This window comes from Temnothorax americanus, unplaced genomic scaffold (genome assembly GCF_048541705.1).
Source record: "Temnothorax americanus isolate GAGA-0224 unplaced genomic scaffold, ASM4854170v1 Scaffold36, whole genome shotgun sequence".
Classification (NCBI taxonomy): Eukaryota; Metazoa; Arthropoda; class Insecta; order Hymenoptera; family Formicidae; genus Temnothorax; species Temnothorax americanus.
The window spans coordinates 1,802,333-1,820,691 of record NW_027509505.1 but is presented as its reverse complement, the minus strand read 5'-3'; the positions used below and the strand labels follow the sequence as shown (position 1 = coordinate 1,820,691).

Here is an 18,359-nt window from a genome sequence, read left to right as displayed (position 1 = left end):
ACTACAAAATCCCGTTTACGCGAAGGACGTGTCGTAAGTTACTACAGAAGTAAAAGCCGTCACACATAAAATGCCGTAAGGACATAAAACGTAAGCGTAAGAAAATCGATCAATCCCACGCGAGTATATTCCCCCACTGGGATTACGAACAGCGCAATACTTGATTGGGATTGGTCGATTTTCTTACGCTTACGTCTTACGTTCTTACGCGATTTTATGTGCGAAGACCTTAACGCTCGCGTAAACGTAGTAATAGTCGCGAGAATTGACCAATCACAATCGAATTTGAGGAGAATAATCGACTGTGATTGGTCAATTCTTGCGAAAGTATGGAAGACTTGAAGTCTGTTTCTTTTAGCTGCACTGGCTGAACTGGTGCACACTAGTGCGGTAAGTTAGAGTGAAATATAATATACTTGTCTCACTCTAACTTATTGCACCAGTTCAGCCCAGTGCAGCTGGCAGCAGTGCAGCTAAAAGAAACAGACCCACGATTATAGAAGCAGATTTTAGCAGATGGATTTTCTTGGAGTCGTGTGCGCGAATGCAACATCTCGAGTCTCGACCATCTCGTAATTGTGTATTATTGTTTTTATAATAATTTGAGTGTCTCGCGAGTGTCGCTGTCGCGCGTGTGTGCTTCGTGATTTTTTTTTTTTTTTACATTTCATAGGGCACTGGCACTTAATAATGTTTGCGTTAACGGGAGAAGTAAACTTTTGGACTTTCGACGACAATGTAAACATAAACGTCACGGATTTCGGTGCATTTAAGTAAAGAACACATTATGCTATTATTAATTTTTAGTTTCCACTGTTTATGCTGTCGTAACAACTTGATTGCTCCTGATTTTTCAGATATCACGATAAACGTATCGATGGCACGTATGAAGAAGGCAAAAGATCTTACTGCCAAGAACGTGGTATGACTTACGTCCCAGAAAACAAAAAGGGAAACAAATTAAAACATTCCATTAAATACCTCGAGGTATAATAAATCCCTACACCTACACCTTTCTTTTCTCTATTTGAGATCTTATATAAATATAACGTAATATAGCATTGATATATATATATATATATATATATATATATATATATATATATTGTCACTTCTAGGATCAGCTCAGAGATAATTCTGTAATTTATTGTCAGTGGTACGATGATTCGGTTGCACAATTAATGCTTAGCAATGGCTTACTGGTACAAATACAAGTTTGTCTCTTCAGTGGCGACGTACAAGAAATTTCATTTGACAAGTATCTTGTAGGAAAGCTATCCGAACATATATCTGATGGTACGATGCCATTATTTCAACCACCACCAGAAGCTATTTATTATACGCTCAAACGTAATGTGTCTTAATTTATTTGCAGTAATTATTACCAAAAGTCATTTGGTTTGTACGTACAATGACAATCTAGTGACCCTGGTGTATTTTACAAAATCTAAAACACACGTCTTCGATAAGATCGGCAAGTTGGAACCCAAGTTAATCACAACGGACTTATTTATACCTAATGGACGCAGATTGGATAAGAAAATTCAAGTAAACAAGTCTGCTAATTTGGTAAATAGCTTCTAGATGCAGATTTTTTTTTAACTATAAGTAGAAAATTTTGTAATTGATCTATAAGAATTAAATTACCTGTTTTTTATAGATATTAATTTGGCGAAAATCTACAATGAACGAAGTTTACCCTTGGAGTCCAGCTGTGAAACAATACCATCGAGCAAACGTGCATCTCTTTCAACTTGCAGGGTATGAGATTGACGTCAACAGACTCTTTTTATCTTCCTCTCCCTTTTTAGCATTTATATAAGATTCTTTGCGTGTGTACGTGTACTTTTGTCCGTTTAGATTTTCTTTGCTTATATAACTATATCTTTTTATGATTTCCTTTCGACGACTTTCTTTTCCTCATCTTTGTTCGCATGTTCTTTTATCTTCTTACATAAATTCTGATGTTTCTTCTTGTGCGATTCCCATGAATCTCTCTTATATTGAGACGATATTGATAATTCTTTGGCAATGCTTCTAGTAATTTTCTTTGGTAAATCCCATGTGACCTTTTTTTATACAGTATAATATTTTTTTTATTATAATCTCTATATGCTGCATATATGTATAAATTTAAGAATTTCTAATGATAACGTTGGTTTTAAATAATTTAGATTCTTGAAATTATTTTGCTACATACGTGATATTAATTTATACAAACTTTAAATGTTCCCCACGGCGAATGTTCGACTCTTTTGGCATTGTCTGACATACGTCCATTATCATCCGCGATAAATTTCGTAGTGACACAATGCCTGTCGGGCCAACTGGGATACCATTTTGGAACTTCCCAATTTCGCAATCTTTTCGGAGTAAATGCATCTTCTGTCCAATGACCGTGCCAATGTTGAGACATTTTTATATAATTTCCTCCTTTTTTTTTTAATAAATTTAATACGCATATATTTTTATTTTATGTACTTGTGCTTGCTGTTACAATTCTTTCTATCAAGCATGGCTAGTTACGTTACTATGCTCGTTGCCATGTAAATCAATTAACTACAAACACCTGTGCAAACCCTGTATGCATGTACGTACATATACAAGCACAAACACCGTGATATATTATGTATAAGAATGAATGGATCTAATGATTCATATTTTCAGAACAAAGTTAGAATTATTATGTTACATACGTACTGAATTCGATCCCTTGTGTATTACGTTTGATGCGTGCGATGACAATATTATTCATTCTGTGGAACAAAAAGTCTCAAGGAAGGTAATTATATAAGCTCTTAATTTCTTATGTGTTTCCTAATTTAATACATGTATTAAATATGCTGTGTTAGAAAAGGAAATGTGTATTTTTGTAAATTTGGATATCGTGATACATAGGGAGAAGTTACCGTAGAATGGCGTACGTATGAAGTTTCCCGACAGAATAAATTAAAAAGGATCGCTGTGATTTCCGTACAATTGCCAACGCATACAAGTTGCGTGAGATTTTCACCTAATCAGGAATTATTACTTCTGTGTTGCATCGATGGTACTATTATGATGTACGACCAAATCAAGTCGACAAGTACCAGTGTAAAAGCCGCTTTTGTAAGTTTTATATCGATATATATAAATTAAATACGTAAATTTCACATAAATGCATACAATATATATGTATTACTAGAGAAAATGCGTTTTACAAGGATTGACTTGAGGTTTTATTGATTTCTGTTCCTCTTTAAGATACCCACTTTAGCCGCTTGGCACAGCGACGGTATAATATTTGTGGTAGGTAATGATAGAGGCCAGTTTCAACATTTTGACATCGCTTTAACGTGCGTCAAAAGCCAGACATTAAGCGACGAGGCAACGCCAGCAAATATTCTCGACTTGTCGTCATATTTTAGGTATAAATCATGAAATAATTAATCGATAGGATTATGTCAGCGCATAAAATTTGATTAGCAAAATAATTATACGACGCAGGAATCAGCATGCCTTGGTAAATATGGAGTGGAACAAGAAAAGCGACCCGAATCAGATTCGTTACTACAGTAATGGCAATTCTTTATTCTTGTTACTTTTTGAACGGTAAGGACTATCATTTTGTGCACCATGTTTTATATAAATTTATGTGATAATTTGTTCTGTATTCTGTATTAACAGAGGTCCGATTGGCGTTATTAAGATGATCGAAGGTGATACTCTTTCCGGGGATGAATTGGTCAGAAGATATTTGTCAGAATCTCGGATAGAACAAGCGACTTCCTTGTTGTTGTCGATGAACTGGGATACGCATCCACGTGTATGCATGTATTCGCTCAATCAAATCTTAAATTATTTGTTCAAGTTACCATTGACCACGGAACGTGAAGGTAAAATGAAATTTCGTTATTTTTCTAATCTGGTGGTTAATTAAGAAAGATCATTTACGAATGATTAAAAAAACTAAAATCTTATTATATTCTAACCTAATTAATCTGAGATCTAATAGGTCTGATACAGAACGCACTGGGCAGTTTCCACATACCTATTAAACCAATAAGCCAAGCTGTCGAAGAAGAATATGGCGACGAAGTACGAGATTTGACGAGGCGATTTTTCCATCATTTATTAAGGTAGCGCATTACTTACCTGATCATTTTTATCATGCATCCATCATACGCAATACGAATCTAAAATTTAATTATCCCAAATTTACGATTATGATCTTCTTAGGTATAAAATGTTTGAAAAGGCTTTCCGGCTAGCTATTGATCTAAATGATCACGATCTCTTTATGGACATACATTTCTATGCTGCGGTCTTGAATGATATGGAACTGGCAACTGCAGCAAAAGAGAAAGCTGAGAGTATTCTAAGCAGATCAAACAGTTGCAGTGGCTCGCGTAAGAATTGACCAAACTTGTAAAAAAAAAAGCTTATAAAGCTTTAGACATACCTTATATCTAGAAACTTTTATAGATTCCACGTGTTCGAGAACATCGTGCTCTATATGTTCTGATTCGAGCAATGAGAAGGGTGAGGAGGAGGAGGAAGAAGAGGGAGAGAACGAGGAGGCAGAAGAAGAGGAGGAGGAGGAGGAGGAAGAGGAGGAGGGGGAGGAGGAGGAGGCAGAGGAAGAGAAAGAGGAAGAGATAGCAACGTATAGCGAAGAGAGCGAAGATTCTCAAAAAATAGAACGACCCAATTTGAAACGGTCAAAAAGGCGTCGTTATAGAAAAGCTTCCAACTCGAGTCAAATCCCACCCTTACCGGTTATCCATCCTCATCATACCGCAAAGAACACACTTTGCGCATCCTACAACAACATTCCGTCCAATACTAAGACTGATTATATCTTAGTGCCTTCGTCTCTTGACACGTCTGATAATATTTTAACAACTTCGTTTAATCACTCTTCGCACATTTCAAGCCCATTTCTAGCATCGACCTCTTTTAACAAATCATTATACGGTACACACTCGAATTTTACCCCGACTAGCGCGGTGAACGCGATTAACAGTTCTCAAGTGTTTAACAATGCATCAGACGACTTGATGACCACGTCATTCGGTAGTATTTCTCTAACTGAATCGGAGGTAATGGTCGATGATCAGTCGGGCAATAATTTCGACGAAAGGTTATACGACAAATCGTTAGTTAACGAAATACCATATTCTTTCAATGGGTGTTCCGCCACCAATGTAATAACAACTTGCGCGCAAGACGACAGCCTCATTTCTACACCTTTCAATAAGCCAATATACGAATCAGAAGATATTCAATCGAATTATTTGACGAGTTGCTTAAACATCGTTGACAATAATATTATGTCGACGTCATTCAGTACTCGAGTCGCTAGCACTCCTATCTCGCATAGTAACTCTGTCAATGCGCTAACAGCGAACAATAACTCTGAAACAACTTCGATATCACGAAGCGTGAAATCTTCAAACTCTTCAAAGGTATCTGATAAATCGCTAACTAAAGCTCTAATTGATGCCAATACTCATTTGACGGATCAATTGGCTTTTCCGAATCGTATTTATACCAATCTGATGTCTACTTCGTTTAATTATCCTGAAGGATATGCGACTCCTGAAAGTAGCGATATTACATTTCCCAACACATTTAACAACGTTAATGATCAAACCGTTAAATTACATCCTGTTACGGAAGAAAAGGAAACAGGCGTCGCTATTCCACCACCACCTTCTCTGATAAGTTCTCTCACTAATTACCTTCATAGTTTACCTAAAAAGAATTATCTTTTATCTAGGAGCACTCAAGGTTTATCAAATATTAAAGAATCAGAAAAATTTGCGTCGAATAAAACACACGCGCCGTCGGGCGCTTTACAAAAACAGAATTCCACAACATCGAACATCCCTGAAAGTCAGAAAACATCTCTATCTTTCAAAACATATAGATACAATTACGATCTAGATTACATACCATTTCACGGTACTCGTGACGACACAGATTTACAACTTTCACAAACAGTCAACAGAAGACTTCCCTCGCGGAACTTTCATCCTAGCTACAGCATGCAACATGGGTTATTCGAGAATAGATACTCGTTGAGATCTACCTCAAACAATACAACGGTTAATGCGAATAGAGAAACTAAGATGCTTTCTAACGTACCACCTCTGCCTGTAATTAATACGTCTAGCGCTAATTTGAAGATTTGCTCCACGTGTCCGTCGATCGCCGATACGCCAAGCTCTCTGTCTAACGAAAAACCAAAAGTCAAGTTTTCAGATACTGTCACTCACATATTAGTACCTGGCACAGTAAGTAGTTTCAAACATATCTGTATATATACGTTATATATTTATATATCACATCTATATATATATATATATATATATATATATATATATATATATATATATATATATGCTTTTACAGACTCAAGTATATAGACAGAAACGAACTACTGCACAAACTACACACATAACGGATCCTAAACGTGAATTAGCTGAAAGCCTTCCACTTTGCCTGGGTAACGAAGATTACCTTAAAGATTTTCAACCACTATGTAGTAAGCATTTTGCATTAGTGGTATTAGTACAGTATTTTGTTAAGAAGCATTTTGTTTACAACGTAAAAATTGTGTACAATGATTTTTTCTAATATTAATTTTTAATATTTTGCAGAAGACAACGCGGACGAAAAAGTAAAAGAATCTCCCAAGACTGACGACAGTACAAAGATTAAAGTCGTACATTTTGGTTTATTGTAAACCAGTGTTATTCAAAGAAATAATATAATGAGTTACGTATGATTAATTATCGGACACATATGCACGCGCGTGATTTCGTGGAAGGACAGTGCGATAGAAGATTAATAAACAAAAAACGGAGGTCCGATATTATTTATAAATAAAATAAATTAAGTTTAATCTCTAATTTTAATCTAATTACGATCAAGAGACAATAAGAATATTGTAAAATAATTTATTGAAATATTTTTATACATTTTTTTGTATAATGTATTTTTGTATATGTGTATTTTTTTGTATAATTATTTAGAAAAGTTAACGAAAGAAACTTTTTCACTGATTAATTCTGTGTATAATTTTTTCAACTTTTTACCGTTTTAAAAATTTACACACATGGAAAAGAGTATCTTTGCATCAATGTACATACATATATACAAGTGTTGCGTTCACACATAAATCCTACATTAATTATACAACAACGTGTGTATACCTTATATTAGGCTTTATTCTTCAACGTATCCAACGCAGATTTCAAATCAATCAATTCTTTGTCCGGTATATATCGCTTCTGTTCTAGCGCGGGATCGTAAACGTTTACATTCAGTACGACACCCTGTGGTAAAGCTGCTTCCAATGCCCTGATCAATACTGAACATTTTACAGAAGATACTTCCGACATTTGTATATTTCTTTCATAAATTTTGAGATTGTACTCGGATGCAATCTTGGTCGTTCCAGTTTTATATTTCTGAATCTTGAATTCTTGAGGCGGTAACGGCCAGCTGGAAAAACGCGGATTGTATTAGAAATTGAAAGTGATTTGCATTAAAAGCAATTTAATGCAAATTTACCCGTTGTCTACGTCAATCTGTATGACATCTGCCAACTTGTGTACGTAAGACTGATAACATTCGAGCACAGGATAATCGTAGCTCGTAATTTGCACGTTTATTACAGGCAGAAGTGGAAATTTTGATTTTCCTGTCTGTAAAAATCAAAAAGCTGACAAGACGTTACGTATACTTTAGTTAGGTACATACTTGTTATCCATCTAGAATCTCTAGAAGCCTGATCTGACCTGTAAATAATCTGGCTCGTACAAACTTCCGGTATAGAATTTTACCGATAAGATTTTTGTCGTTGATGAACGTTGTCCAAGCACTGCGATCTAGAATAAAGTTAAATTGTTAGACAGTTCGATTTATGAGTATAACGATACGACATAAATAATACGAGAGCCCAATAATGTAAAATTCGGGTTATCGGGTTATTTTACTCCAAGATATCACTCGAAAATACAATGTACCTGTTTGATCAGATTTAAAGCCATTTCTTGCGCGGTGAGATAATCAGGCTGATGATTTTCAGGAAACTTTCAATTCATAAATTTAATCGAATCGAATCGTCAAGCATCAATGATCACGGCATCGCGGCTTTGACTTTGACTAGTTTTATAGATGGCCGAGGCCGACGGCCGAGACGACAGACTCCTCCGTTTCCGTCAGTTCCGTCAATTTCCTCCAGGCGGCACGGCGGCAGACCGCGATCGGGGAGATCGGAGATCCACGATCAGCTGATTGTTCTGGCTTGGCTCCGATTGCTCGTGCTTTAAAGATGACGTGTCGGTGTCGCACGCGTCGCTTCATAGAAAACCTTCGTAATAAATTAATGTAAGAGTGTTTGCCAAATTTTTATAATCGCAAAACAAGAAAATTATTTTTTACAATCTAGATCGATAAAAATTGTTTATTCTTCGGGATAATTACGTTGTGAAAGGAGCCGTTAAATTACGTGCGACATGTTGGAGAAAAACGTATCTTGCTGACGTTTGTCACCTGTCTCAATGATTCGCTGAATAATGAACAAATGTATCAGCACTATTAACAGCCAATATTATTCTAGATTATTATTATCATAGTTCGTCAAGAAAATCATGGATATCGAGACGGAAAATGTGATAAATCTAATATTTCCGGAAGGTATTCCAGGTAAAATTAATTTTGTTACTTTGCACAACGATGCATCTACAATTCTACATGTATTTATCACGCGCAACTGCGATTTCAGACTCTTGGAAGGAAAATCCCAATTTTTATCAGTATCTGTCAAAACTTGGAAGCTTCGATGTGGATCAGCTAAGTAAGAACACACCTTTATTATTTATTATTCAACATAATTATTCATCTAAATTTTGCATTATGCGTCAATAATGAAAGACATGGATTTATCCCGCTCCAAACATTTTCAGGTAAAGAACCCGATCATTTGTCCGATGAGAAAAACGCAGTGCTTCGGACTACACAGAAATTGGTATTTGCAAACTACAAAACCTTTATTCGGACAGCTGAAAGCTCGCGAGAGATACTCAATCATGTAATTTCAAAGAAATATATACTTACAGAAAGACTGCGTTATAACTTGCAAGTTAACAAATCGCATTGTTTCACTTTCAGTTCAATGAGACCGAAGATCGTCTTGACAAGCTTGTAGAAAAGATCCCGGAATTTGTAGGAAAATGTCAATCGTTTTGCGATACCTCAAAAGATATTAACGCGCATCGAAGATTGAACAGCTTAACGCTAACGCGAAATGCAGAGTTACTCGAAATTCTCGAGATGCCCCAATTGATGGAATCGTGTTTGAGAAGCAACCAATATAACGAAGCATTGGAATTGTCTCAATACGCTCGTCAATTAGGAATGAAGCACGGAGATATTCCTATTATCTCGGTACAAGCTTAACAAAGTGTCTTTACGCGACTTCTCCCCAGTTTCGGTCGTTCTCCCTCGATTCAAATTTTTTTAAATTTTTGTTAACATTCCAGTCTATAGTGGCGGAGATCGAAAGCAGCTGGTCGGGTATGGTAGGACAGGTAGTTGGCTCTCTGAGAGGAGATCTACCACTTCCGAGATGTCTTCAGCTTGTAGGTCTGTTGCGATCTATGGACGCGTTTACAGAATCGGAACTTCGTATTAAATTCCTTCAAGCGAGAGACAGCTGGCTTCAGGGCCTGTTGAACGCAATACCGAAGGATGACCGTGAGAGATTTTTTATTTAAAAATTACAATATAATACGAGACGCAATAGCTGAATTAGTCAAAGCGATAAAAATGAAATAACATTTCGCGCCTGTTACAGCTAATCTTCACATGGCCAAAACGATAGAATTATCCAGGATACACTTGTTCAATATAATAACTCAGTACAAAGCCATGTTTAACGACGATGAATTAGTAATTCCCGGTCGTGACTCGACGCTAAATGAATCCGCGATATTTTATCATTGGTTGGAGGAAAAGGTAAGTTACGGACAGTGCGCACACAGATAGACGACAGATAAATAACAGAAATATGATTAAGGTTTCTTTCTTCTAGATATCGCAATTTCTTGCTACGCTAGAGCAGGACTTACCGGGTGTAACGTCTATAGATACCATTTTGGGTCAGTGTACGTATTTTGGATTATCGTTTGGTCGAGTCGGCGTCGATTTTACTGGCCGAATGTCGGATACATTTGCACGAGTTATCGGTGAAAGGTTTGAGCGGAACGTTCGTCGAACGACTAAAAAGTTTGAGAAAGATATGGAAACATTTACGTTGATCAACAAGACTCAACGACTCGATATAAAAACGGAGACTTCCGTTAATTCTGTAAGTGTAAAATTGTATCTTCCAAAGGTAAGTCTACGCCGATTTACAATAACATTACACTGTTTCGTAGGAAAATCCGCCCGAACAACTGATAGAATTTTATCCTCTGGCTGAATACTGCAACGGGATAATAACAGCGTTCAATGAATTGAGACTCTGTGCGCCAGTGGCACTCTCCGTTTTATGCACAAAATTACTACAAGAGTCGTTGCACAATGTGGCGAGAGCTATGTTGGTGTTTTACAAGCGAGAACAGCAAGTGGGTTTTCGCGTCACGTAATTTTTACTCACAGGCAAATCCCATATTTTATAAAGATAATGTATGTCACAGGCATTTGCTGCCACGGAACGGGAAAATATGATTAAGTTGACGGAACGTTTGAGCGAGCAATTAATACCTTATATACAGTATTGCATACACGCGATTTTTCCACCTGGCCAAATTGCAACGCATCTAGGAATATCAGTCGGTGCGCTGCGGAAAGAGGTACGAGCCCTTAAAAAGGAGTAAAAAGGAGTAAAACGTGCGTAACGATGTGAAATAATTTACAGGAGATGACGTATTTAAATAAGCGGAGCATAGTAGAACCTGTGGCTATGCTATTACCTATTGAAAAAGATTCTTCGGCTTCTACGTCTAACGTACAGCTAGTAACGTCGCGCAACGCAAAGAATCCTTCCATCGCAAAGTCCCTGCCAACGGAAATTATGGATTCAAACTTAAAGAAGACTACCGCGATAGAAAGGAAAGAATCAGAAGAAAACGAAATTACCGAACAAGGAACAGTACGGAAGAGCGATGAATTTGCAGAATTTCACCGATGATATAAAAAGTATCGCGTAACGTATATCTGATATAAAGAGCAAAGTATTTAATTTAAAATGTTAATTTAATTAAAATGTTATTTTGGACACATAATATGAAACAGATTTTTGCGATCACCGGGGAGGGGCACTTTATTTTTTTGAAAATGCGTACACAGGAGACAGAAATTTGACGCGAAAATGCAAAATAATTGAATCTTAATGTAAACGTAAAGCGATTAGGCTTCGATGAACATCGAAAATATTTATTCTTTCATAGATTCCTCCGTAACTTGACTCGGCTGCGCGGTCTCATTCTCATTTTTCTTCTTTTTACTTCCGGAAACGATGTCGTCTATTCTCAACAACAGGATAGCAGTCTCGATTGCTGTTTTATACGTTTGTAACTTGACGGACAGCGGTTCCCATATCCCGCGCTCCTTCATATCGACCAATTTTCCCGTTTCTCCATCGATGCCCCAAGTAGTCCCTTCCGTCGCGTGTTTAGCGCGCAACGCCGTCAGAGTTTTGATAGTGTTTGCGCCGCAATTCTGCGCGAGCGTCCTGGGAATGATCTCCAAGGCCTGCGCGATCGCCTTGTACGGCCATTGTTCCACACCCGCGAGACCCGCCGCCTTTTCCGTCAAGAGCCGAGATACTGCCATTTCCACTGCTCCGCCACCTATGGGAAAGAGACGAGGAAAGAGAAGGAAAAAAAATACATGGGTAAAAAGAGTAAGATTTGACGAGGCAAATAAAACGACGGGGATGACGTTACGCACCTGGTACCAGCTTTGGATCGATAAGAAGATTTCTGGCGACGTGCAGCGCGTCCTGCAAATTCCTCTCGGTCTCGTTCAAGATATCTTTGCTGGCACCTCTCAGAACGATGGTACAAGCTTTCGGATCCTTGCATTCCGTGATAAAACAGAAATAATCGTCACCGAGTTTCTTGATCTCGAAGAGACCAGCTCCCGTGCCGACGTCCTCTTCCTTCAGTTCTTCGGTACGATTGACGACGGTGGCACCGCAGGCACGGGCAATTCTGTTAATGTCGCTCTTTCGTAGCCTGCGTATCGCGGATATGCCGGCTTTCACGAAGTAATGCTGAGCAAGATCCGATATACCCTTCTCCGTTATCACGACATCTGGCTTCACTGAGATAACATCCTCACAGATCTTCTTCACGTGGTCCTCCTCCAGTTCCAAAATCTTGGTAAAATCCACATCCTTCATTATCTCTATATTCGTCTGAGACTCGCCCTTTTTATACTCCAATGGACAATCCAGCAAGACTATTCTCGGATCTTTGACGTAACGTCTCATTTTTGGGTGCGTCACGTCTTTGTTGATCATCACACCCTTTAGGACAGTACTGTCCTCTATCGTGCCACCGGGGATCTTCTCCACCTTGGCGTAACGCTTGACGTCGATCTCCCTCCTGCCATTTTCCTCGAGCGTCACCGTACGAACGGCATCCAAAGCGATTTGGCAAGCCAATTCGGACCAGCGTCGGATAAATTTAGTGCCCGTACAGGAGTTTATAACTTGGACCAGTTTGTCCTTGTCGTTGCAATCTAAATCGATGCTGACTTGTTCGTTAAGAATCGTGACCATGTCTTCCAAAGCCTGACGGTACGCTCTTATAACGACGGTGGGATGCATGTTTTGTTCCAAGAATGGTTCAGCGGTAGCCAAGATCTCGCCCGACAGGACGATGACCGAAGTGGTACCGTCCCCTACCTCTTCGTCCTGAGTCCTGGCGATCTCTATCATGGACTTTCCAGCGGGATGCTGCACAGTGATCTCGCGCAGAATCGCGTTCCCATCGTTCGTCATTACGATACCACCCATCGGATCCATCAACATTTTCAACATGGCTTGTGGACCCAGACACGTTCTAATGACGTCGGCGATTGCCTTTGTACAAAAATAACATTTGTGATTATTGAGACTGTAATACCTACGCATCGTTCGTCGACTCGAAAAGTTATGCCATAATTGTATTGCAACATAGGTAAGTAATCGAATGTATAAATCGCTCGCAGAAAAAAAATAATTTTTACCGAATTCACTCGTACGATCTACGAGTTGTTGTATTTAAGTCGTGTATAAGTCAATAATACGCGACAACTCGATGCGAGACCCGAGACCCGAGACCGAGACACGGATTCCTGCCTCTTCGGAAAGCCGCGCGTGGGCGTGAAAACGCGAGAAATGCCTTATAAGGCGATACATCGCTGACGCATAGGTTATAGGTTATAGGTTGTAGGTTGTAGATTATAGACGCTCACCTTGCCCGCCTGGATATTCTCTCTCTGTACCTTTCTGCCGGTGTCGCGCTTCGTGTTCTGGCCTGCGATAATCAGAAGATTCATCATGGTTAGAAACACTCGTTCACCCGTGCACGCTCTACGCGCCACGCCAATAGCCAAATAAACGACGGACGAAAGGTTGACTTGGACTTACTGAGAACCACAATTGGTGCTGCGCCCGGTCCAAACATCGTGTTTTTTCTTTGTTATTACACCGATCGGCGTGCAACTTTTCCCAAAAAGGACGAACAACGAACGTGGACAGTTAATGGAAAATGGAACTTGAACGCGCTGTCTTCAGGATCAAGATGGAAACTAGGAAACTAGAAACTAGAAACGTAGAAACACGAACTACGAAGAGTACCGAGCGAAAGGCACAAAGCGGTGTCCCGTATAAGCACGAACAACGTATATTTGATAGAGTTGCGATTTCGGGAATGCCGCATCGATAAAACGGATGTAATTTTTAATTATGATAATGTAGCGCTCTGCAACATCGACGATGCTCGGTGTAGTTTCGCGCAATCTTGGAATAAATTTCACGATTAGATAAATTGGTGTATTTCAGGTGTGCCCAGGTGTGCCGTGACCGCCTGGACCGCCACTGCAGTGTGTCGCACGTCGCACGTGTCGCACGGGCCACGGGAACGATTTCTTTCTCGTGATGTTCACGCGCATTGATTAATTGGTTAATTATATAGATATATACGTTATATCTGCATTTATGCCTAACCAATACGAATTGCAATATTTGCAATTGTAACAGTATGGAGTATAGACTAGTGTAGACTGTAGAGTATAGCGGAGCATAGAGTAATGCGCGTGGCCTCGGAGATGGATACGTGACAAGTTTTTGATTATTTGACAGCGACGCGATGGAGAATACGAGCGACAAGTTTTTTTATGTCTATAGTTCTTCGTTAGATACCAGGATACAAGTTAAGATGTAAGTTTCGTTGTATATCGTCGTATCTATTACTGTCCAACCGATCTAATGAGGTTACCAGCTTACCACCTGACAAGAATATCTTGGCATTCCGTCCATATGACGCAAACACATCCATTAATTATGCTATCGTGAAATAATCGGATCAGAGTAATTAACGTACGTGCGGGTGTGCGAATGTGCGCGCGCGCGCGCGTGCGTGTGTATGCGTGCTGAAACATTCAGTCTTTATCTTTAGTGCCGCGTGCATACGTAATTGGCAGTCTTTAGACGTCTGACGCGTCGTCACGCTCGTCACAAGACGGTACATCGTTGGTCTATTATTTTACAGAGGTACGTTAGAGGGCAAGAGACACAGACCCGAATACGACGAGCTCCTTTTAGACCCTTTACTCAAATACTCGGGTCTGTACGAGAGCGGTGGAATTCGTGGGGATCTAGCCGCGTCTCTTCAAGTATGGGCTGGTGGTAGACCGTTGGCCCTGCCTGTGCGTACAGCCTATAAGCATTTTACCACCCGTTGGAAGTACGTTGAGTTTTGCATTTACAATGCTACGTCTGCGTCTCTTTACTATTGAGATTGAACATTTTTAGCTGGAACCAGTGGGTCTATCTGCCAATTTCCTATACGGATTTGCCGCGCGACGCTCAGCTGTGTATAACTCTGTACGACTGTGCGGGACCTGGTAGACAGCTTCCGGTAGGTGGTACGACTATATCGTTATTCGGCAAGCATGGAGTGTATCGACGAGGCATGTTGGACCTTAGAGTATGGCCTGGGATAGAGGCTGATGGCGGCGTTCCGACTAGTACCCCGGGGAAAGCCAGAGATCATGGGAAAGAACAAATGCAGAGGCTAGCAAAGCTCGTTAAGAAACACAGAAATGGACAAATAAACAAAATTGATTGGCTGGATAGATTGACTTTCAGAGAGATCGAATTGATCAACGAGAGGGAGAAAAGAGCGTCGGAATACTTGTATTTGATGATAGAATTTCCAGAGGTAACGATGGACGGTGTACCGGTACGTATATGTGTAAAATTTTGTGTTCGGATGCATAATTTTTATATAACGAGATAAATTAATATGTATCTGTTTCATTTTATTGCAGTATTCAATTGTATATTACGAAAAAGATGGCGACGAGGTTTTTCAACATAGATTACAGCCAGACGTTGTGACGCTTCCCGACTATGAGATTTTACAAGTAAGGTCTTGCAAAAGGAAATGGTGATGTATGCCCTAAACTCAAATATTTTTCGAGAATATGAAGCTCTACATTTTCAAATTTTCTTTCAGGAGAACCTTGTGGAGGCAAAACATCATAAATTGGCGCGCAGCTTACGTAGCGGCGGTAATACTCGCGAATTGAAACCTACTTCGACCGTGCGGGATGCCTTAAATACGATATTGGGATATTCTCCGACGACCGCGCTTTCTACCGAGGAACAGGATTTAATTTGGAAGTATAGATTTTATTTGTCCAGTCAGAAAAAAGCGTTGACCAAGTTTGTCAAGTGCGTTAACTGGAAAGTCGCCGGTGAGGAACGCCAAGCCTTGGAGATGCTAGCTTTATGGGCCCCGCCGGATTCCGAAGACGCCCTAGAATTACTAGGACCCGCGTTCACTCATCCGGCTATCAGGAGATACGCGATTAGCAGGCTTAACCAAGCCCCGGACGATGATTTAATGTTGTACTTGTTGCAATTGGTACAAGCGTTGAAGTATGAAGACTTTGAGAGCATCAAGGCTGCTTATCAAGCGACGTTGAAGGAGAAGGAAGAGAGAACGGAGTCGAAAAATTGGAACACTGAAAAACTGGAAAGAAGCGAAAGATTGGAAAAAACGGAGAAACTCGAGAAAACCGAGAAATTCGACAAAGACGTAAGAAACAGCGATTCTACATCTACCCCAGTTACAACTGTGAGTCAACGCATATATCTCTGTCGAATACATTGTAAAATACATTGCAGCTACAGCTATACAGATACAAATACAATTCCTAATGTACTTCGATTTTGCATTTGTTTGCAGTCTAGTGAATCGGAGAGCCAGTTGTCGACGAGCCAAGAACCGCTTATGGATCTAGCGTCGTTTTTAATTACTCGCGCTTGTCAGAACTCGATGCTGGCTAATTATTTCTATTGGTATCTCTCTATCGAGTGCGAGGATCAAACTGATCCCGCAATAAGCGCTAAACAAGATACGCGAGTTAGGGAAATGTATGTTACCGTAATGAAAATGTTTTCCATGATGTTAGCGCAGGGGAATACCATCTGGCAAAAGAGAAGAGCGTTCCTCTTACGACAGAAGGTATTCATCGATCAATTGGTGTTTCTGGTAAAAGCGGTTGCGAGAGAAAGCGGAAATCGGAAGAAAAAAACTGATAGATTGAGAGCGTTACTGACAGACCCAGATCCGGCGTTCAAGATTAATTTCTCGAATTTCGAGCCGATACCTTTCCCCTTGGATCCTGAAATTTGTATCAAGGGAATTATCCCGGAAAAGTATACATTCAAGTTGTTTGACGTTTGTCCACCGATATGTTCATGCTTCTTCATATTTATATATTTGCTCAATTAATTTTATAGGGCAAGTCTTTTCAAGTCTGCGCTCATGCCATCGAAACTCACGTTCTTGACGACAGATAATACCGAGTATATTGCCATTTTTAAACACGGAGACGATTTACGACAAGATCAATTAATTTTGCAAACAATAGCACTTATGGATAAATTATTGAGAAGGGAGAATTTGGACTTGAAACTAACTCCGTATAGGTAAAAAGCAGTTTATGTAAAACCTAATGAATATTATGTAAGACTATTATCCAATGACTCGATCGTGGAATTTCAGGGTGCTCGCAACAAGCACTAAGCATGGTTTTGTACAATTTATCGAATCTACAACAGTTGCGGAAGTTCTGGCTAGCGAAGGATCGATATTGAATTTCTTTCGAAAACACCATCCTTCCGAAACTGGACCTTACGGAGTAGTACCTGAAGTCATGGACACATACGTTCGCAGTTGCGGTAAACACGAATAATACGTATAATTCTACAAAAAAAAAACGATATAATAAATGATACATCATTTAAATAATTTCTTTCAAATTATGCAGCTGGTTATTGCATAATTACATATGTACTGGGCGTCGGCGATCGTCACTTGGATAATCTGCTTCTCACTGCATCAGGTATTGTTCTCGCTAACGTTTTTGCTAAAGGTTCTCTCTCTCTCTCTCTCTCTCTCTCTCTCTCTCTCTCTCTCTCTCTCTCTCTCTCTCTCTCTCTCTCCCCCCCCCTCTCTCTCTCAAACGCGCAGTATTTTGTAATTCGCAGGCAAACTCTTTCACATCGATTTCGGCTACATATTAAACAGAGATCCGAAGCCTCTCCCTCCTCCTATGAAACTCAGCAAGGAGATGGTCGAAGCTATGGGCGGTGTCGGTTCTGAACATTATCACGAATTCCGGAAGCAATGTTACACGGCATTTCTACATTTGCGTAGGCATGCCAATTTGATATTGAATCTGTTCTCGTTGATGGTAGACGCCAGTGTGCCCGATATCGCCCTAGAACCGGACAAAGCCGTGAAGAAGGTCCAAGATAAATTGCGATTGGACTTGAGCGACGAAGAGGCGGTGCACTACGTGCACAATCTTTTAGACTTGTCGGTCACCGCGGTAATGGCTGTGCTGGTAGAACAACTCCACAAATTTGCGCAGTATTGGAGGAAGTAATAAGACGAAACCAATTTACAGCGAAATCATACAGATTGTGTTCCTTTTTGAATGATAGATTATCGTTATATTGTATATAAAACGACCGCAGTGTGTGTTTGTAACATAATAATATAATTTATTGTATTTTCGGAGCATTTTAGGTAATAAATCTTTGATAAAAATTATTATTTTCTTGCTTGATACTTTTC

The 18,359-nt window shown here is 39.5% G+C and overlaps 5 protein-coding genes across 13 annotated transcripts; 3 read left to right on the top strand and 2 right to left on the bottom strand.

Moving 5' to 3' along the window:
• Nucleotides 1-507: 507 nt before the first annotated feature.
• On the top strand, nucleotides 508-7,227 carry Frtz (WD repeat-containing and planar cell polarity effector protein fritz). 2 transcript variants are annotated; one of them, XM_077414287.1, is made up of 15 exons: nucleotides 508-773; nucleotides 858-987; nucleotides 1,155-1,296; nucleotides 1,376-1,569; nucleotides 1,661-1,761; nucleotides 2,668-2,782; nucleotides 2,899-3,108; nucleotides 3,244-3,407; nucleotides 3,487-3,591; nucleotides 3,667-3,875; nucleotides 3,995-4,118; nucleotides 4,219-4,388; nucleotides 4,465-6,278; nucleotides 6,397-6,529; nucleotides 6,645-7,227. In XM_077414287.1, exons 1-15 carry the CDS (start codon nucleotides 691-693, stop codon nucleotides 6,728-6,730), a joined length of 3,780 nt encoding a protein of 1,259 aa, XP_077270413.1. In that variant the 5' UTR covers nucleotides 508-690; the 3' UTR covers nucleotides 6,731-7,227. The 2 variants fall into 2 exon arrangements, with proteins under 2 accessions (XP_077270413.1, XP_077270412.1); XM_077414286.1 differs by having other exon boundaries at nucleotides 1,119-1,296.
• Mrpl48 (mitochondrial ribosomal protein L48) lies at nucleotides 3,485-8,211 on the bottom strand. Of its 6 annotated transcripts, XR_013258177.1 has the most exons (8): nucleotides 8,016-8,211; nucleotides 7,788-7,877; nucleotides 7,561-7,694; nucleotides 7,200-7,491; nucleotides 6,130-6,216; nucleotides 5,938-6,022; nucleotides 4,442-5,871; nucleotides 3,485-4,175 (listed from the first exon to the last, which is right to left on the bottom strand). XR_013258177.1 is itself a non-coding variant. In XM_077414294.1 (5 exons), exons 1-4 carry the CDS (start codon nucleotides 8,037-8,039, stop codon nucleotides 7,206-7,208), a joined length of 534 nt encoding a protein of 177 aa, XP_077270420.1. In that variant the 5' UTR covers nucleotides 8,040-8,211; the 3' UTR covers nucleotides 3,485-6,216; nucleotides 7,200-7,205. The 6 variants fall into 6 exon arrangements, 1 of the variants encoding a protein (XP_077270420.1); XR_013258175.1 differs by having other exon boundaries at nucleotides 5,938-6,216; XR_013258176.1 differs by having other exon boundaries at nucleotides 4,442-6,022.
• A 123-nt stretch (nucleotides 8,212-8,334) lies between these two features.
• Cog8 (conserved oligomeric Golgi complex subunit 8) lies at nucleotides 8,335-11,279 on the top strand. Its single transcript, XM_077414291.1, has 10 exons — nucleotides 8,335-8,697; nucleotides 8,777-8,848; nucleotides 8,958-9,082; nucleotides 9,163-9,438; nucleotides 9,534-9,747; nucleotides 9,848-10,008; nucleotides 10,085-10,360; nucleotides 10,431-10,619; nucleotides 10,692-10,847; nucleotides 10,913-11,279. Exons 1-10 carry the CDS (start codon nucleotides 8,643-8,645, stop codon nucleotides 11,183-11,185), a joined length of 1,797 nt encoding a protein of 598 aa, XP_077270417.1. The 5' UTR covers nucleotides 8,335-8,642; the 3' UTR covers nucleotides 11,186-11,279.
• An 11-nt stretch (nucleotides 11,280-11,290) lies between these two features.
• Nucleotides 11,291-13,814, bottom strand: Cct3 (chaperonin containing TCP1 subunit 3). The gene is made up of 4 exons (XM_077414292.1): nucleotides 13,634-13,814; nucleotides 13,459-13,520; nucleotides 11,947-13,084; nucleotides 11,291-11,846 (listed from the first exon to the last, which is right to left on the bottom strand). The coding sequence occupies exons 1-4, from the start codon at nucleotides 13,668-13,670 to the stop codon at nucleotides 11,431-11,433; spliced, it is 1,653 nt and encodes a 550-aa protein (XP_077270418.1). The 5' UTR covers nucleotides 13,671-13,814; the 3' UTR covers nucleotides 11,291-11,430.
• Nucleotides 13,815-14,047: 233 nt separating this feature from the next.
• Pi3k59f (phosphatidylinositol 3-kinase 59F) lies at nucleotides 14,048-18,335 on the top strand. 3 transcript variants are annotated; one of them, XM_077414288.1, is made up of 10 exons: nucleotides 14,048-14,425; nucleotides 14,757-14,951; nucleotides 15,020-15,449; nucleotides 15,538-15,633; nucleotides 15,726-16,349; nucleotides 16,461-16,933; nucleotides 17,018-17,206; nucleotides 17,283-17,458; nucleotides 17,548-17,622; nucleotides 17,768-18,335. In XM_077414288.1, the coding sequence occupies exons 1-10, from the start codon at nucleotides 14,355-14,357 to the stop codon at nucleotides 18,166-18,168; spliced, it is 2,730 nt and encodes a 909-aa protein (XP_077270414.1). In that variant the 5' UTR covers nucleotides 14,048-14,354; the 3' UTR covers nucleotides 18,169-18,335. The 3 variants fall into 3 exon arrangements, with proteins under 3 accessions (XP_077270414.1, XP_077270416.1, XP_077270415.1); XM_077414290.1 differs by lacking the exon at nucleotides 14,048-14,425 and having other exon boundaries at nucleotides 14,773-14,913; nucleotides 15,020-15,125; nucleotides 15,194-15,449; XM_077414289.1 differs by lacking the exon at nucleotides 14,048-14,425 and having other exon boundaries at nucleotides 14,773-14,913.
• Nucleotides 18,336-18,359: the final 24 nt, after the last annotated feature.

Bases quoted from the DNA above. Each gene is read 5' to 3' on its own strand.
- Mrpl48 (XM_077414294.1), bottom strand. From the start codon at position 8,039: ATGGCTTTAAATCTGATCAAACAG. The intron at 7,878-8,015 runs GTACATTGTATT...ACTTTATTCTAG, and splicing joins CTTTAAATCTGATCAAACAG to ATCGCAGTGCTTGGACAACG. The intron at 7,492-7,560 runs GTAAATTTGCAT...GCGTTTTTCCAG, and splicing joins CAGATTGACGTAGACAACGG to CTGGCCGTTACCGCCTCAAG.
- Cog8 (XM_077414291.1), top strand. From the start codon at position 8,643: ATGGATATCGAGACGGAAAATGTGATAAATCTAATATTTCCGGAAGGT. The intron at 8,698-8,776 runs GTAAAATTAATT...CTGCGATTTCAG, and splicing joins ATTTCCGGAAGGTATTCCAG to ACTCTTGGAAGGAAAATCCC. The intron at 10,620-10,691 runs GTGGGTTTTCGC...TGTATGTCACAG, and splicing joins TTTACAAGCGAGAACAGCAA to GCATTTGCTGCCACGGAACG.
- Frtz (XM_077414286.1), top strand. From the start codon at position 691: ATGTTTGCGTTAACGGGAGAAGTAAACTTTTGGACTTTCGACGACAAT. The intron at 3,109-3,243 runs GTAAGTTTTATA...TTCCTCTTTAAG, and splicing joins CCAGTGTAAAAGCCGCTTTT to ATACCCACTTTAGCCGCTTG. The intron at 6,530-6,644 runs GTAAGCATTTTG...AATATTTTGCAG, and splicing joins AGATTTTCAACCACTATGTA to AAGACAACGCGGACGAAAAA.
- Cct3 (XM_077414292.1), bottom strand. From the start codon at position 13,670: ATGTTTGGACCGGGCGCAGCACCAATTGTGGTTCTCA. The intron at 13,521-13,633 runs GTAAGTCCAAGT...TGATTATCGCAG, and splicing joins AGCACCAATTGTGGTTCTCA to GCCAGAACACGAAGCGCGAC. The intron at 11,847-11,946 runs GTGCGTAACGTC...TCTTTCCCATAG, and splicing joins CGATCCAAAGCTGGTACCAG to GTGGCGGAGCAGTGGAAATG.
- Pi3k59f (XM_077414288.1), top strand. From the start codon at position 14,355: ATGGAGAATACGAGCGACAAGTTTTTTTATGTCTATAGTTCTTCGTTA. The intron at 16,350-16,460 runs GTGAGTCAACGC...ATTTGTTTGCAG, and splicing joins CATCTACCCCAGTTACAACT to TCTAGTGAATCGGAGAGCCA. The intron at 17,623-17,767 runs GTATTGTTCTCG...TGTAATTCGCAG, and splicing joins TCTGCTTCTCACTGCATCAG to GCAAACTCTTTCACATCGAT.